The 19617-nt window shown below is 38.9% G+C and overlaps 1 protein-coding gene across 1 annotated transcript in view; it reads right to left on the reverse strand.

Moving 5' to 3' along the window:
• The window catches only part of LOC134795293 (peptide transporter family 1-like), a 32715-nt gene extending 19390 nt beyond the window's left edge, over positions 1-13325 (reverse strand). Inside the window, exons 1-7 of the mRNA XM_063767097.1 lie at positions 13196-13325; positions 10784-10865; positions 9796-9937; positions 9119-9205; positions 6985-7139; positions 6493-6612; positions 5806-5888 (exon numbers count right to left, since the gene is read on the reverse strand). Coding sequence (XP_063623167.1) covers positions 5806-5888; positions 6493-6612; positions 6985-7139; positions 9119-9205; positions 9796-9937; positions 10784-10865; positions 13196-13240 — 714 coding nt within the window. The 5' untranslated portion in view covers positions 13241-13325. The remainder of the gene's footprint in view (positions 1-5805; positions 5889-6492; positions 6613-6984; positions 7140-9118; positions 9206-9795; positions 9938-10783; positions 10866-13195) is intronic.
• Between the last annotated feature and the right edge of the window lie 6292 nt (positions 13326-19617).

Here is a 19617-nt window from a genome sequence, read left to right on the forward strand (position 1 = left end):
ACACAAGCGCACTTCACGCACACTACCTCACTTTACTGGGACAGGTCAGTGACCCATCACGTTTTTTTAAGATTGGACTTTTAGTTTAGTATTGACCACTAGCCTCCTTTGAGGGTAAAAGCGTTCCATTGAAAGATGAAAGAGAAACAATGCATTTAATCTTGCTTTCCTTGTCTGTTCATGTCACACGTGACGTACCTATTTAATTCATTTGATTGTTGACTGTTTTACTACCTAATATTGCTTTGTCGAGATACGCGTTTTGTACAATTAAAGCGAATAAAACAAGATGTCATTAAGTCAGATGTAAAATGTTATTTACTACTCTATACGGTTTTTCATAAGGTGCAAAATCCATTCAATAGGAATTTAAATAAATAAAGTTTCAGCAGGGTGGCAATTCCATTTTGGCGGATAAAGCGAAACAATAGTTCTATCGAACCTGCTTACAAATTTTCACGAGAATCAGTTGAGAAATGTGATCTGCAAAGGAGAACATACAAAAGCATTTTTGCCCAAGCTGAAACGGAGACCTTTGCTAACGCTCGGCCAATGATGGTTTAGGTACACTACACCTATAAAAAATGGTTGTCCCTGCTGTAATTTTAATATCTTTATATTTCAACCGGTACAGTTTTACCTTCAAAAATAATCGGTATCGCTAAACAATAGCGGTACTAAACTACTTATACGTTCACGAAATCGGTATCTGCATAACTTGATTGTTAGTAAACTAACCTGGAAAATAATCTCAAAATCACCGAAACATTTATGTACAGTCACCTGCAATAATATGTTACGTCATTAGCGCCAACTTTGCTTCCAGGGAAACTTTGCCCACAACGACAATTTTAAACAAATTCGTTAATGTAGAAAAAAATATAATAGTTATGGCCACCCTGCTATTTTTAGTAGAAAATAGGTTATATTTCTGACAAAGTATATGCCAAACTTGTGCATAACTTGACTTGGGAATTTTGAGCGTGTTGTCTAATATAGGGTATATTTCGGCGGGCAAAAAATTGATAAATAATTAATGCAAGTAGAAAAAATTGAGAAAGAAAGTAATCCGGTAATTTGGCATCCATACCAACATTGCCCACCACCAAAAACGGATTAGGGTTGTCACTTTCATCTAATTTACCCAACTTCGCAAGGAAAAGAAGGTTATGTTTGTACACTAAAATAAGTTCATAAATATATACTGTATTTATTTGTCTTATTATCCTTTATTTAGATGTTTTATCCCGTTAACGAATGAAAAACACAACAAAAATCATATTATTAAACTATTGTAACAGATTTTCTCAAAAGTGACAACCCTAGCCTTTGTAAAATGCTTAGGCGAGCCTTATTTGGAAATGGGCAAAAACGGGTAGGCAACATTGCCCAGCAAATTTATTTAAAAGTTTTTACACTTATGTGCTAAGTTATTAACAGGGAATGGTAGGATTGCCCAAAACCTTTAAGTGATCCTTAGACATCATCATCATACGAGCTGTATTTGAATACCAAATTGACGTGGGCAATATTGGCAAAAACCCCGGATATCTTTGCCCGCCCTCTAAAACGCAAAAAAATGGGTAAAAACACGATAAAAAAAAATTTTTTTTTTTTTTTTTTCAAATAAACTGATGCGTTTGATCACAATGGACGTGCTGAGCAAAAAAAGTCATTTGATGTGAAGTTTTTTGAGAAATTCGTTTTAAAAAAAAAGCGGGCAAAGTTGGTGATAATGACGGTACCTACTCTTCGAAGGCCGCAAAAATATGTGACATGCTCTTATGGTTCTACAAATAAGATCGTGTCAGATATTTTTGCGGCCTTCGTTGTGTAACATAAATTGCAGGCGACTGTACATTTGGAATAATTATTTTATTTAGTTTCAACGAAAGTTTCAAGTTTAGTACGAAAATACTTCAGATATGCAATATGCACAAAATGTAGACCTAATCGAAATAAAACATTGCTTTTTATAGGTAATTTATAAACCATTTGATACATAGGTATACATAACTAAAGATGAGTCTTAGACTTTTTTTCATTTTAAGCGAGTTTTGAAGGAACATAATACTTAAATTCGACTGTAATTGTAGAGAATAACAGCAAATTAAAAATATAATGGCATGAAGAGTCGGTACTCGGTTTCTTCGTGAACAAATTTACGTGTAATTTAATGCAATTATTAAACATTTATTGAACGAATTATGGTTACAAAGTGAGATCTAAATCGAAAACCTCATATACCGGCCCCTTGTTTGGGAGCCCCACTTAAATCTTTATTTTATTCTGTTTTTAGTATTTGTTGTTATAGCGGCAACAGAAATACATCATCTGTGAAAATTTCAACTGTCTAGCTATCACGGTTCGTGAGATACAGCCTGGTGACAGACAGACGGACGGACGGACGGACGGACGGACGGACGGACGGACGGACGGACGGACAGCGAAGTCTTAGTAATAGGGTCCCGTTTTACCCTTTGGGTACGGAACCCTAAAAAACGGTCGTTTATTCGGAACGTTTCCTTTCTAATCCAAAAGGCCTATAGTTGCTGAATCGACTACTTTCCTACTGATGTCGCTTACGAACGTTATTCTTTATTCAAGCTGTATCGATGTAAATAAATCAAAATAAATAATAAAAAAAAAACGAAAAAAAAAAAGCAAAAAAAAAACGGTCACCCATCCAAGTACTGACCACTCCCGACGTTGCTTAACTTTGGTCAAAAATCACGTTTGTTGTATGGGAGCCCCATTTAAATCTTTATTTTATTCTGTTTTTAGTATTTGTTGTTATAGCGGCAACAGAAATACATCATCTGTGAAAATTTCAACTGTCTAGCTATCACGGTTCGTGAGATACAGCCTGGTGACAGACAGACGGACGGACGGACGGACGGACGGACGGACGGACAGCGAAGTCTTAGTAATAGGGTCCCGTTTTACCCTTTGGGTACGGAACCCTAAAAAGAGTAAATAAAATCTATCCTCAATTGGCTTCTTAAGCCAGTTGAAGGTAGATGAAAACTTTACATGATCAAATAATGTAGGTTAAAGTCAGGTCGTTTAGTGATAGATCCAGGTGGTTTTGTATTTGGTTGGTTAATCAATAAATGTTATAACTACCCGAAAATGTACAAATTATTTGATTACTTTTATTTAAGTACTTAAAGATACAGAGTATAGATACAAGAGCGGCATGGCATTTGAAAATAAAAAATCGGGCAAGTGCGAGTCGGACTCGCGCACGAAGGGTTCCGTACCATATAAAAAAAAAACAAAAAAAAAGCAAAAAAAAAAAACGGTCACCCATCCAAGTACTGACCACTCCCGACGTTGCTTAACTTTGGTCAAAAATCACGTTTGTTGTATGGGAGCCCCATTTCAATCTTTATTTTATTCTGTTTTTAGTATTTGTTGTTATAGCGGCAACAGAAATACATCATCTGTGAAAATTTCAACTGTCTAGCTATCACGGTTCGTGAGATACAGCCTGGTGACAGACGGACGGACGGACGGACGGACGGACAGCGAAGTCTTAGTAATAGGGTCCCGTTTTACCCTTTAGGTACGGAACCCTAAAAATCTGGTATTGATATACCTATTTACTCTGGCAAGCCAAGTTTGAGCTTTTCACGCAAATAAATGATTTATGATTTATGATTTGTCAGTACATATAGAAAAAGGCGCGATATTCAAGATTTGTAGGTACGGAAGATCGATCGTTCGCGCGTCCATTTTTCAAATTTGCCGCCTTTATCTTATCTTCTGACAAAGCTGTATACCTATGTTATTACTGTCAGCGTATCTAGCTCGCAGAAATATAAAGGATGACTCACACTAGACCGGGCCGGCGCCGGGCCGGTGCTTCCGGCGCTTCGTTTTCTACGGAAAGCACCACGTAATCACCGATCAGCCGTCATAGAAAATTACATGTCGGACGCCTAGGCCCGGGCACGGCCCGGTCTAGCGCGAGTCATCCTTAATAGTAACCAAATGATATCAATGCCACGTGATTTCAGACCCAAATATGAATAAGCATAATATAGGCTAGTTCGGACTACGTTAGTAATTTAGTCGAGTGGCGAGTATTTTAGTTACTAAACGTGTCTGAACACCAAAAATTCATTTTATTCTATTTTTTCTGGCGAGTAAAATAGCTGTAGCCGCCGTGCAGGTCAGGATCTCGACGACTCAAATAAAAAGCTTCGATTTGAAGTAAACTATTATAATTTCAATAGGTACTGGTTTTACAAGGGTTCCTTGACTAAACGGTTAAATGTAAAAGTGGTGTGGTAATCGTATGGAGGCTGATGAAAGAGTGATTTGCATAATTTGAATGTCCGAAAATAGTGGTTAAGATTTGGGTGCCTCTAATTGGCCGCGATACATAATATGTGGAGCGCTCCTATTGGTGCTTTAGAAAAAGCTTCCAAATACTAGCCGAGCCCGACGGCTGCGTTTAGTTACTGTATTATACAAATAAAGGTTGCGTTCGCAACAATAGCCTCAAGAAAAATATTGTTTTTAACAATTTAGTTTATTATTCCTACCTAAAATAACCAAAACTCCTTTCAATAAACTCAGAAACATAAACAAAACAATATAATTTCACGGGAATTTATGCACGTTTTATTCCGACAAAGACGAGTAGATAATAAAGACAGACAATTTTTATGCAAAGTTGACGATATATTTTGTAATGTAGGTAAACTAAAATTACAACACCAGTTTTGCCACAGGCGCTTGAGAAGCGACCTGAAGGATGCAGTCGGAGTAGGCTCCCAACAAGAAGGACCATATTCCGATGGTTATGACCACAAACAAAAAACAGTTGGGTGACGGCAGCCCACAGCATGTCCTTTGAGACCCTTGGAGGACCTTCGTTCAGCTATATATCGTAATATGCAGAACACTTTATTGTACAAAACAGTAACACAACGCCTACGCGCCTTGTACTGCCTATCCTGTGCCATAAATTTGTGTTTTGTGTTTTGTACAATAAAGAGTTTATACATACATACATACATACAACGAGAAACATCCTTCGGGTTTAACAATCAAACGGGATTCGAATAGGCCTCGAGGAGAATTGTCTCTTCATATTAGCGACCCGTCTTTTACGTCTTACGTTTAGAATACCAACCTGATTTGAATTTTAATGTGAATTAACCGCAATGCGGGCAGCCCCACACTTCAATCATTGTAAAGTTCCCTTTATCGTCGTACATGGATTATGTTGGTATGTGCGCACAACACACACCAGCATTGAGCCAGGGTCGGGACTACAGCCCAAGCTCTCTCTCGCATGAGAGGAGTCCTTTGCTAGAGATGTATGTAGGTTGAATTATTATTTATCTGTATTTATTTTTCTTCATAAGTTAGGTTCTTTATAACATGAATATAAAAGTAAAATACAAAAACACATAAAAAAACAATAAAAAATACATATAAACACATTATAAAAAACCTAACCTAGGGTGCCGCCAGCAGCGGGGCAGGGCCCAAGCTACCGGTGGTCAGGGCCGCAGAGAGAGGAACCGGCGGACTATCCGCGCCGTGTCCAAGATCACCGCCTTCTGCATCTGACCCTTGATCCAACCACCTAGCGAGAGTCTCTCAAGATGTTGGTCGAGACTCTTCGCTATTAGACCATTCACTGAAACGACTATCGGGACAATTATCGTCGAATCAACATCCCATATGGCGGTTATCTCGTGAGCCAAGTCTAGGTACTTAACGGACTTGTCCTTCTCGGCTTTGACGAGATTCTCATCATGGGGTATTATTATTATTATTACTTACGGTGACACATTTGACGAAGTCCACCACCACGTTCCCTTGAGGCTTCTTAATCACGTATCGATTTCGGGCGCTCACGAAAATCACTGAAATGTAACCGAAACAAAAAATTAAAAAACTAATCAAAAATCAATTAAATTCAATAAACTTTTCTCTCCGCATCAATTGTATACCTATGTCTCTGTTTGAATGGTTAGGGAATACCATTTGGAATTAAATATCGAAGAAGAAAATTCAAACTATAAAGAACTTCTTTGAACAGTTTGAACCGAACCGTACCGAAAGTTTTTTTAACCGTCATTATATCAAAATAGTTCATTGCAGCAACAGTACCTTCTTTGTTAATTTTCTATTCATTCAAGCCTTCGCTAAGTTTGAAAGGTTTCCCTTTACTTTTTAATACAAGTTAAGAGATATTCTAGACAGGAAGTATTACTTTGTGCTAAATATAGTCAGATAAGAATAATATCACGCTGAAAATAGACAATCACCTTCATTTAGTAACAAAGATAAATTGTAAGGTCAGCTGTCTAGAGTTGAATGGCAAAATACAGTATTTAACTATTTATTATGCTAGCATCATAATAAATTGAAAGTACTTAAATGACTCGTGGTTAGCTTTCACCTCACGTATGTACAAAGCAATATTATGGTACTATCGAGCTGATTATTGAAAGATTATTCACTCACCTATGGAGCACAGCACGACGATGCCAGGAGCGCCAAACGCCAGTGAGTAGCAGTCTTTATCGCCGAAGCAGTGCACTTCGGACCGCAGTATAGGTGACACGGACTTGGCTATTAGACTGCCTGCAACAAAGTTTATTTTGATGTGGATAAACACACATACCTACAAACATATTTAAATAATTGACTATTTTCTTACTAATTAATGTAATTATTAAATAGCCGACTTTTAGTTATTAGGTCTGAATTTTTAAGTTCAGACGTAAAACAAGAGATCAAAAATCGGACCAAAATAACCGACTTCACTACATAGAAATAATGCCATAATCTCTTCACGGTCTTCATCAGCTCTCGCTACATCTTTGATCTCGTGTTCGAACAAGGGAAGTTCACAAAAAATTACCAAAATTCGATTTTGCTGCGAGCGTGAGACAAAATGACATTAAAGTGACATTTTCATTCGAATGTAGTACATATTTCTATTGTTATACGTACCCGCGCAAGTATTAAGGTACAGCACACTAAAGTACACGGCCAAGTATTTCTCCTGCTGTGGCAACCGAAACTGGTCACCCCCGAAGGCTGTGACACATGGTTTTATACCACCCGTGCCCACTGTTATGAGGAATAGACCGAGAAGGGTGCATAACCTGGAAATAATATTTAGTGGTAACTTGTATTCATTTCTATTGTATTAATATAATAGATAGCGGGCGATAGCGGTGGTGGCCGAGTGGATATGACGTCCGACTTTCAATCCGGAGGTCGCGGGTTCAAATCCTGGCTCGTACCAATGAGTTTTTCGGAACTTATGTACGAAATATCATTTGATATTTACCACTAGCTTTTCGGTGAAGGAAAACATCGTGAGGAAACCTGCATACATCTGCGAAGAAATTCAAAGGTGTATGTGAAGTCCCCAATCCGCATTGGGCTAGCGTGGGGACTTATTAAATGTACCTTTTATTTTTTGTGTAAGACTGAATACTTTAATTTTTTAATTTTATTATTTTAATCATTTTTAAGTGTACCTATTTATTGTTTTATTATTGTGTACGTAATTTTAATTATTTTAATTTAATATGGATCATCTGTTATCTGCAATAAAGAATTGAATATGAATATGAATATGAATATAGCCCAAGCCCTCTCGCGCATGAGAGGAGGCCTGTGCCCAGCAGTGGGACGTATATAGGCTGAAATGATGAATGATGATGATGATGAATATAATAGGCCTTTATCATCTGTGTCAGATGTTTTAGGCAGCATTAATAGGTACTGTAAAATGTTACTTTACTAACTGCCCACTTTGCTCCAACTTACGAAATTTAATTTCAATTTTAAAATTATTATAGTATGCCACACCCCATTTCATTTACCATGGCAGGATTCACTTGAAACTGCACAAAGAGAACCATAATGTTGATCTATTGTTTAACAGTTGCTTTACGAGCTCTGCTCTTCAAAGTCAGCATGTCGTGGCAAAAAAAGTATGTATATTTTGTTGTCACTACTCGTATTTTTTTTGCCTAATAATCGTCTCAAGTGGAATCCCGCCATGGTAAATGAAATGGGGTATAACTACGCTGACTACGCTGACGCTCAAAAGACGCTAGTGTAGGGTGGTCCTTAACGTGAATAGTCAACCCTAGTTTTGCTGGAGCTAGCTTTGTTTGCAACGTATCGACGTAACGAACTAGACGGGGAACTTGATTGCCGTATTGTGTGCTCGAGCACATGTGGTTTGACTCACTAAACGAATAAAGCACGGAGTATAGCGGCATTGCGACTTAGAAGATCACTTCATTTGATATTGATCTGATATTACAGTCTGCAACTTTTTTTCTCATCACCATCCGATATCGGAGAGGTAATTCCGATAATTTCAGCCATGTCGCACCCCCGTCAGCTGTCGGACCGATATTATCGGATGTCGAATATCGGATGTAGGGTCCTCTGATACTGATACTGCGAAATAAGTTGATACCTACTGCGCGCGGAAGCGAATGCAGGATTCTAGGTACATCCGATATCGGATCGGACATTGTTAAAACGTTCTTAGCCAAGTTTTGCGTGAGGTATTGGTGCGGTCCCAAGGTTTCACATTTGGGTCAAACAGATCACTGTGTTATGTCTTTCCTGTAGACATACACAAGAGTTAAGGGCTATAAAGGTTAATTTTCTTATTTAACCCTTATCCACGTGAAAAGGTCCTCCTTTTATTTAAAGAACTATGATAAAATCATTACTTACATGCCCACAAGCTGTTAACTATTGCCCACAGGAGAGAAAACTAGTGTGTTATCGCGAACAGTACATTTTTCTCTCCTGTGGGCAATAGTTAACAGCTTGTGGGCATGTAAGCAATTGTTTTATCATAGTTCTCTAAATAAAAGGAGGACCTTTTCACGTGGATAAGGGTTAAATAAGAAAATTAACCTTTATAGCCCTTAACTATTGTGTATGTCTATGTGTGTACAGGAAAGACATAACACAGTGATCTGTTTGACCCATTTGTCACTTTCATTCCGAAAAAAACCCTACACCTGCAAATATTGAGAAAATTCGTGTTTGTTCGATAACGGTAGACAATTTCGTGGGATGCTCCATATTGTTTTTTTTTACTTACCTTCCTGGTAAAGCCAGTTGTGGGATGGCAGTGACGGCGACCAGCAAATTTCCAGCAGCGTAAACGAACATCATATATAAGATCGTCCTAAAACAATCATTTTAAGTAACAAAAGAGATACTAAAATAATAAGAAGAACTTCAAGATATTCACAAGAGACGACACGTACTAGATCCATTCTAGAAACGTTATAGTTTAGATATCAACTAGTTCTCTTTTGCAGCGCAATTCGGGCAACCAATGTCACTTTTACGTTAGATAGAGTAAGATATCTATTAGATGTGAATTGGATCTCTAAGTCATATCCTGTGGAAATCGTTCAACAGTATCTCCAGAATCGCGCAAATGTCAAATTTGACAAGTTAGATTTTAAACATATCGTTATCGCTTATCGTATCTTGGTGATGACTAAAAGATGTCTAATAGATGTCTATTTCATAATCCGAATCGGGCCCATAGAGACTAAAAGCGATTTACTACTAGGAGTCCAATTCAAATTTAAGAAATCGTTTCGGTATTGATGCGACCTTGAAGATTATCTTATCTTATCTTACCTTATCAAGTTCTTAAATCTGAATCGGGCTCCAGGTAAAAAAGTTACTAGAAATTTTAACATTAAGTATTGTATGAGTTGTTTAGTCATCCCTAAAATGAAAAAGTGATTGAGTGATTTTTACCTGAACTTCCCAAGGTAATTGTCGGCCATAATTCCTCCGAAAATAGGGAACAAATATACGAATGTTGAGAAGACATGGTACAGTTCAGTAGCTTCGTCGTCGGAATATCCCAATTTGCTTCGTAAATATAACGTCAAGAATGCTGAAAAAAAAACCTTGCAAGATTGTACTTAAGATGGTACTTTCCCAAATAGGTAGGTCACAAATTGGTTTGATAAAACAGTGACTCTACAAAATAGCGGTTTGGGTTTTTAATTGATAATTATATACAGGGTGGCCAGTGGCAGATTTCCGATTTCATAATTTGATATGTAAAAAGTTGATGAATGCGGATAAAATTTTTTGAAACTCATATTTTCTACCGAGCTTCCAATAAGATTAGCTGACGGTGCATCGCAGTATGGCGTATATTAAAATTAATATGGCAACTTACGCCTAGGAGCCCCATTCTGATTTTAATTTATTGTTCTGAATTTTTTGGTCCAGAAAAATGACTACGGTCAGCTGACAGATTAAACCCGTAACAATTTTAGAAGAATAATTAAAATCAAAGTCAGGGTCTTGCAGTACTGAATAAAAAGCCGTTTTTAGATACGCCTCAATAGTACGTGCACGCTGCTCTACTGGCCAGCGATCCATTGTCACTAATTAATCCGCAACACTCACGAAACTAAAAAAACCTCTGCGTCTCCTTGGCACTACGCGTTCGAAAATTATTTGGATTTGAAATCGGAATTTTGCCACTGGACACCCTGTACATACATGGATAAATTTAGAGGAACGCAAAAAAAGTTTAATTATTGTTTTGAAATTACTTTAGGTGCTCCAGTAATTAAACTTCTTTTCCGTTCCTCTATATTTGTCCATGATCTAGAAAATGACTGTTTTTTTTTAATCAAGGCAATGTTGATATTATCTATTAATTTTCTAATTAATACTAGTCATTAATTTTCTAATTAAAAGCTCACTCTGTATACTTGATGCTTACCTCGCATACCAGAATAAGAGAATCTTTCACAAAACTCGGCCACTACTATAATTATTACTATTCTAGGAAACCGGTCCTTCACCTGGAACAAGTTGTTTAATTATATTATTAGGAAAATCTTAAGTTTCCCTTTGTTCAGGTGACAGTCACATTTATTAATACTAGTGTCTGTGCTAATTCTTAGGATTAGATTGCCGATCTTACTACCTTAGTGGGTTGTAGCAAAAATCTTAGTATCCTATTATCATAGTATGTATACTTCCTGAAAACTCCGCTTTACACTATTTGTTAGCAGGTCAGGTAAATTAAAGAAACATCTCAAAAAATCACTCTAAAATAATACGAGCTCGAAATAGTACGAGTAGATACCTAATAGGTACTTATCGAGGCAGTATTCGAGTACCTAACCCAAGCCGACGAAATTTACAATATTTCCGATCTTTGTTGATCATTAACATATACACACAGGAGACATTGTAGAGATGAAAAAGAAATCGACTACAAAATAAAAATCGGGCCACCTATCGTATCCAGAAAGTAGGTAGGTAACATTTATTTATTGATCAAATAAGTAACAGCATTACAGTATATAACCAAGGCACTGTGAAACTACAAAATAAAAGAAAAGACAGAAAAATAATACACATAATAAAAAAATGAAATTAACTAAACATTAGATTTGGACAACACATTATACAAGAGTGTTCCATGTTGAACTGTCGCTTCTTTTGTCTTTGTTAAACTCTTTTTTGGATTCTTGCAATTGTTGTGTGAATTTACTTATACGCGATTCCTCATTCTAAACATTTTTTTAAATTAAATGTGAAATTATCTGGTCTTTTTTTATTTAAGATGCTACGTTTTTTACAAGACATACATTCCTACGATTCCATTGCAGATTTTTTGTTACCAAATTAAGCGAGTTCGATTCCCGTTTCAAATTGGCGATTATATTTAAAATTCTTTGAATGCAGTTCGTAAAATAGAAATAAAGTCTTCTTTCAGTAAAATGTCCTATCTACAGTATTTAAAGTACTTCCCCTCCATGTGGCTAAGTCGTGGCACACCCTGTATAAGTAAATAGTTAGCCTTGTCACTTTGCACAGATAACAGTAGAATAATATGACAAAGATGAATAAACCCTTTATTCATTTTCTACACGTGTCTAAGGTCAAGTCTGGTATTTTTAGATTAAGACCACAATTTATATGTACACTTATTACATCAGTTTACACAAATAACAATTAGTACTTACGAGATAGCAGGACAAGAGATTAAAGCCAGGGATACACTAAGGGACAAATTTAATGTCCAGGCGGCTTAGCACGGTCGCGTTTTTATCCCTTGTCACCATGCCTGTCACGTTCTAACAAGTATGTAAGTGCGAAAGGGACGCGCATAGTGATAGTCGATAAAAATGGAACCGTGCTGAGCCCGCTGCGTTCAGACTTGGTTGGCTTGGCGATTTTGAGAGGGGTGTCATTCTGAATCCCTAACAACGTGAAAAATGGTTAGGTTTTAGAACTTGCTGCCACAAAAGTGGGTTAGGTTAGGGTTAGAACTGCGACCCTCGCAAAAAGAAAATATGATTAATAACATTAGGATAAGTAATCAATAATTAGGGAAACCAAAATTAGTGTAAGGACAACTGATCATTATGACAAACAATATTAGAGAATGCAAAGATAGGAGAAAAGACTTTAGGGATTCTCTCCTTTTGAGAGAATGTAGACAGATAGGAAAGTAAAAAGAGTTTTTCGCCGCTTTCTCTGAACGCCTCAGATATTGATCGACGTGACGATGGCAGATCTGCTCGAACTCCGAGTTAACAATCACCAAGAAGTAGACCAGCATCAGGAAGTGGCTAGGTCTTGTGTCGAAGGGGAACTCTCATTGTGGGTTTAACACATTCAGGGCCAAGAACCCGACGACGGTCGGGTACACTGTTCGTAGTGACTACGTGCTATATACGGCGAAACCGTGGCTACGCGCTACGAGCGTAACCCGTAGCACTTAGTGGCAATGAATGTGCTAATTACAGGGGTCGGTAAAGTTCTTGAGAGCAGCATACGGCTCTTTGAACCAGCAATTGCGGCTCTTCAAGGCACCCAAAAATTATCACTTAGATTAAACCAGTTTAGAAATTAAATTAGTTAAATTGAATATTGTTTATCATTGATATTCCTAATACTGACAATTTCTACTGTGGTTTGCTCTTCTCTCCATAAGTTTGCCGACCCCGACACAAGGGAAGCAAGCACCGATAGCTACTTTGAAAGAACAGTTTTGCTTCTAACACTTAAGTTGGACCGACGATTTCGCAATGAAGCGCAAGAACGGTCGTTGTAGATACCCTTAGGAAACCTACAAACCCTTGTAGAGATCCTTAGAGAAGTCCTTAGGTAGACTTACCCGAGGCCTGGAGTCACATTCTAAATCCTCACAATTCTTGCTCATCCTGAACACAACACCCCGGTATCTAACTCACAAATAATTACAATCAGGTCGATGTTTCATTTATATTATTCTGTAGTTAGACACGTGTTGTCACAGCAAACAGAACTATCACACGACTTCATCAATCAACTGTGTGTATACAGACAAATAGTGTTCTTGGTAGATTTGCGCTATGTTTAGCATTTGGCGTTACTTATTGATAAAACCGTTTTTTTATGATATAGGAGGCAAACGAGCAAGCGAATTACCTGATAGTAAGCAATCACCGCCATCCATGGACACCTCCAGTACCAGAGGGGTTGCAAGCGTGTTGCCGAAATTTAAGATGGGAGTACGCTCTTTAATTGTTTGAAGGTTTGAAGCTCGTATCGGTCCGGAAATACCGCAGGCGACAGTTCGAGTACAAGTGTGCAACCTTTTAGTGCGCACATAGCTAATAGTTAAATGGCGAGAAGTAACCGGTGTCCTCTGCGACCCCAGGATACCGGTGAAGCTAAAGGGCCTTGTGTACAAGAGCATCATCCGACCAGTCCTACTATATGGTAGCGAGACCTGGCCTGTCCTCGGAAGGCATGTCCAGCAGCTTCACGTCACGGAGATGAAGATGTTGCGATGGATGTGTGGCGTTACGCGACTAGATCGCATACGTAACGAACACATCCGTGGCAGCCTCGGAATCCGTGACGTAGCGGATAAGCTGCAGGAAAGTCGCCTCCGATGGTATGGCCATATACGCCGCAGACCGGTAGACTACGTCGGAAATAGATGCCTCAATCTCACTGTCCAAGGCCCTAGATCACGCGGTAGGCCTAAGAAGCGCTGGCTGGACGTCGTGACAGTGGACATGGGAGAGAACAATCTCACACCCGAGGATGCCGAAGACCGGGCAAAGTGGAGAAGACTGAGCAGGAAAGCGGACCCTGGCGCCAGGCCGGGAAAACGCTAGGTCGAAGAAGGATAGCTAATAGTTAAGTATGTATATAGACTACACTGCTAAAAGGTTGCAAACTTGTACTATAAATAAGCGATTAGGAAGAAGAGTGGGCGCGTCTTCGTGGATGGCTCAAACTAATTACCTACGTATCCGAAAGTTAGACAGCTCTCTTACTTACTTTGACAGTTTAGATACTTCACTTACTTCACACCAAAGAGCATATAATCACTACGTTCTACTTCACACCCGTAAGTGACATTCGAACTCATTCAATTGTTTACCCTGTACACTCGCGCAATGGGGTTGGCCGGTCAAAGTATAAAGCAGATGGCGCCATCATAGCTTGCCCCGTCAATCCCTAGAATTATGTCAAATTTTTGTTTTTTTAATGCTTTGGATGCCAGCTCTTTAAGCCAAATCTCATAGAAAAAGGGGCCAGCTACGATGGCGCCATCTATGCAAACCTTTGACAGTTGCCAACCCCATTGTTAAGTTCTAAACATTTTTCAAACTATCGAGTAGAATAAAAGTTCAAAGTAAAACGCTAAGTTTTTTACAAGCTCTTATAGGAGCCGTGCGCGCTGGAGGATCTGCCATTTTGTGGCCTGAATCGGAAACAAAGCAAGTAATGCCGTCTACACTTCTCGTACGTTTTCTTATGCATTGGGTTCTGCCATCTTGTGGACTATATTGGAAGCATAAACTTGACATTTACACTTCGCGCCAATAAACAAGGGTGTCCTGTGCAGCCCCCTACAGTTTATGCACGCTGCCTATTTAACTTGCAATGACCTTATTATCAAACTACACAACGGGACTTAATCGCGTATTTAAAACAAACCGTTAAGCAAAACGTTCAAACTGATAAACAAGACCAAGTGCGGGTAGTTCGAAAAACTCGCGCGGCTAGAAGATGTTGATGTCAACTTGAGCCAGTCTTCTCCGAGACCACGGGGACAACGCCGTCCTCGAAACGTCGGAGGTAAATCTTAAAACTTAAATACGCGATTAAGTCCCATTGTGTAGTTTGATAATGTTTAATAATCGTGAAAGTTTAAATCAATGTCCTTATTGTATTAAATGTTACTTATTGTACCTTGTACCTATGTACCTATGTTTGTACGGGTCAAATCTTGCAAGTTAAATTTGACCCACTTCTCGGTTTCCGATAATGCTAATAGTTTGCACAGCTCATATCTGGGGGCACGGTAGTGCCCCCGCCAAGTCAAGCATTATTATAACATGACGTAACCTAATCATTAGGTGTTTGGTTCACAATTATTGTGTTTGGTTTTGTTAGAATTATCTCGTTGAGTATTAGTTGCCTATTGAAAAAAAAGTACAGTCAGCGATAAAATCTTGTTTCAAAAATGAAGTTTATGACAAAAAACTGATTTAACACGTAAAAACGAAAACACCTTTATTTTTTAAGTATCACAGAGGCTGACGGTTGATATCTAAGTAAATAATTAGTCCAACGTACGTAATACAATTATTGCGTACATAAGGTCGTTATAATGTAAATTTCCAAGTTCAACGGCCGTTTTTACGTCCGACCTATGTCGTCATAATTAAAGGGTAGGTTATTTTTACTTATGCCATGCAGAGATAAGGACAAAGGTTAACTCTGAAAATAGCACGAAAAAAACACATGTTTTTTAACCATGAACAAACAAAACAAGAAGACTATCTAGATAATATCTAGATACAATATCGCGCTCCTTCAATAATCATAGTCCCATACCTCTCAAGGCGACCCACCCAGCGGATTCGATCGTGAGCTATGAGAAGAGCGTATGTGGACCACTCGGGTGGAAAACATCCGTCCGGGCGTCCCAGGGCTATAACCGCGAAAATCGAAGTTCGTAAATTGCAGGCATCTTTCTCTGTCACCCTAATTACGCCTTCATTGGAGTAAAAGAGAAAGATCCCCGCAATTTGCGAATTTCGGTTTTCGCGGTGACGAAGCCTTAAAAGACCTGTCGGCCCTCGGAGTACCCAAGTGGAGCGAAGTGGCGCAAAATAGGGCAGAGTAGCGTTCTCTTTAGGCCAAGATCCTTTTTGGGTCGCTGAGCCAGTAAAGTTAAGTAAGTATCAGTTAAGTTATATTCACCAAAGTTCTAGAGGCCCCTGTACATATTGGGCCAACGCAGGCCAGTCCAAGGGACGCAGCCATGCGGTAGAATGAGGTAGCAATATCACTTGCTCCCTCTAACGCATAAATGTGTCCCCCACACTGGCCCACACTGGCCCAATATGTACAGGGGCCTTAAGAGCCTGACAAAATGCATGCATTATGTTTAAAGGTTCGGCAACACGTATGTAACTCCCCTAGAGTTACAATCGCCTATAGGCTGTGGTGGCCGCTTGACATCAGGAAAACCGCGCGCTTGTTTACCACCGTAGTTTTATAAAAAAATATGTTTTTGGATTCCCAATCCAAACATTCTATTATTAGATCATAAGAAGTCAGTATCATAATAACGGTTATCTTATCAAATGGGTGGTTTCCTCTTATTGTTACACATTACACAGATATTGGAAATACTAGATCTTACATTACAACTAAACCAAACCCCTCACTTTCCTCTAGAGTAAATTTCATTCGACAGCGTGACGTGACGATATACTAATCTATGACGTGACGTACGCGTTTGCGTTAAGTGTCATTTTGTATGGGAATTTAGTTTTCAAAACGTCCCGCTTGGCGCGCTGATCAAAATCCCATACAAAAATAGAACTAAAGATAGTCAAGCAAATCTTGTCAGTAGAAAAAGGCGGCAAATTTTAAAAATGTAGGCGCGAAGGGATATATATCGTCCAATAGAAAATTTGAATTTCGCGCCTTTTTCTACTGACAAGATTTGCTTGACCAAGTTTAACTACTAAAACTTGCGAGTTTAAAATTTGGGATATAATTTTAGCAATAATGTATATTTGTAATGAGCTAATGAGTGATTTCATAGTACCTACTTATCTTTAAATTGTATATCTGTGTGCAGTGTGTTTCGTCGTGAGTTTCACGTCGCCAAGACGAGGTGACGTTGGTAGGTGTGTGCTGCCGTCGGCAAACAAAATTATACAGCTTGGTTTATTATTTGTTATAATTTTAAACACACCTATTTGTACCATGTTTAAGCTCCACAGATGTTGCACAAAGTCACAGCATGTGATTTTTAGGGTTCCGTACCCAAAGGGTAAAAACGGGACCCTATTACTAAGACTCCGCTGTCCGTCCGTCCGTCCGTCCGTCCGTCCGTCCGTCCGTCCGTCCGTCCGTCTGTCACCAGGCTGTATCTCATGAACCGTGATTAGCTAGGCAGTTGAAATTTTCACACATGATGTATTTCTGTTGCCGCTATAACAACAAATACTAAAAAGTACGGAACCCTCGGTGGGCGAGTCTGACTCGCACTTGTCCGGTTTTTAGGGTTCCGTACCCAAAGGGTAAAACGGGACCCTATTACTAAGACTTCGCTGTCCGTCCGTCCGTCCGTCCGTCCGTCCGTCCGTCCGTCCGTCCGTCCGTCCGTCTGTCACCAGGCTGTATCTCACGAACCGTGATAGCTAGACAGTTGAAATTTTCACAGATGATGTATTTCTGTTGCCGCTATAACAACAAATACTAAAAACAGAATAAAATAAAGATTTAAATGGGGCTCCCATACAACAAACGTGATTTTTGACCAAAGTTAAGCAACGTCGGGAGTGGTCAGTACTTGGATGGGTGACCGTTTTTTTTTGCTTTTTTTTTCGTTTTTTTTTTTTGCATTATGGTACGGAACCCTTCGTGCGCGAGTCCGACTCGCACTTGCCCGGTTTTTTAATACATGGCCGATATAAGTACAACGATTTGAATTCAATCGATATATCAAATACCGCCATATTTGAAATGTAAAAAAAACAACGGGTTGCACTCCGGGAGTGCCGACAGAAGTGAAAACTCAATAACTAGTCCAAAATGTTTGTAGCACTATGTATAATTGACCCATCCTCCTTTCTATTGAAAAACTTTAGTTCCGAAATTGCTGGCCAGTGGACTTAAATTTGTAACGTTAATTAATTGTTTAAAATTCGAATAGAAATTGTAAAGTTACCTTGCAGACCTCGCATCTAAATATGTCATGATATTTTGAGTTTTATTCACCAGTACTAGAGTTCACTTTTATTAGCGATTTCATCAAGATGAGACTTTATTGAATTATATTGGAGTGATATAAAGTTAGAATGTAACTGTGAGATCCTCGTATTTCAGCCCGTACAAGATTAGAACATTGAGCTTTATTGCTTAATATAAAAGTCCAGTTTTAAATAATTGACCTGATTATGATACGTTATGACTAAAGTTCTTTGGTGAATAACATTGTCCGTCACACATGACATAAGTCACGCAAGCGCCCTGCGCCGCCTACATGAAACAGCAGGCTCAGGCATACATTTTCGCCGTGCGGTAGAAAGAGAGGAGAGACGCCTTACGCGTTACGCGTTACGCTGTCCCGAGTTTATCATTTTTTCCCCACCTCAATAAGTGCTCAGCGCCGCTAAAGAAGTTTTCACTTCAAAAATGTTTTGTCTCGTATAGGCAAAAATATAGGCAGGTACACTTAAACTCAACTAAATGTCGATTGTGGAAGTAGATTTATTTTTTAAGTAAGTATATTGGTAACGGTGTCCTGATATTACGTTACTGGAATGGAAAAGTCTGCTGAGGGTCTACCGCGAACTACGTTCGACGTGTTGACTCCCTGTCACACTTACGTACGAATTTACAAGTACGACAGAGAGGCAACACGTCGAACGTGATTCGCAGCCCTCTGACCAGCCGCCCCCTTTCGCAAGTGCCCGGCGACCACAATAATCCCTTTCCTCTCTAGTACAATGAACCCATCAATTTAAAACTAGTGGCTCTGTGAGCTGTAGACCTCGCGAGCAGAGTTTAAAACTGAATAAATGTATGGTTCCGTTGTTTTGAAGAATTTAGAGAATCTAATTTGACCATAAAAACTTAACTATCAATTGCTTACAAAATTCGGGTATTGGTTTAGATATGCGACCTGTAGAGTAGAACATATGGACATACGAAACAATTTTTGGCTAACAGGCCAATTCAAACTTACACTGATATCAGAAAGACATCTATCTAACTGATGTCATTTAGTTATCGTGCATTTCACTCGTTCTTGTCCGTACATGTATTGGCGCAAGCGAGACGCACGATGACTACTAAATAACATGATAAAAATATCATCCCGATGTCAGTGTACGGTCGATGCCCCTTAAGTATACACGTCGCCATACTAATTGTATAGAAAAGTGGATAGAGTTAAACCAAGAAAAGTCTGCAGAGATTTTGACAGCACACGCAGTTCCAATGTTATTTGTGCCAGTGTCAAAATCTCTGCAGACTTTTCTTGGTCTAACTCTACTTATGTTAGGAAACCAA

Source organism: Cydia splendana, chromosome 12, assembly GCF_910591565.1.
Source record: "Cydia splendana chromosome 12, ilCydSple1.2, whole genome shotgun sequence".
Taxonomy (NCBI): domain Eukaryota; kingdom Metazoa; phylum Arthropoda; class Insecta; order Lepidoptera; family Tortricidae; genus Cydia; species Cydia splendana.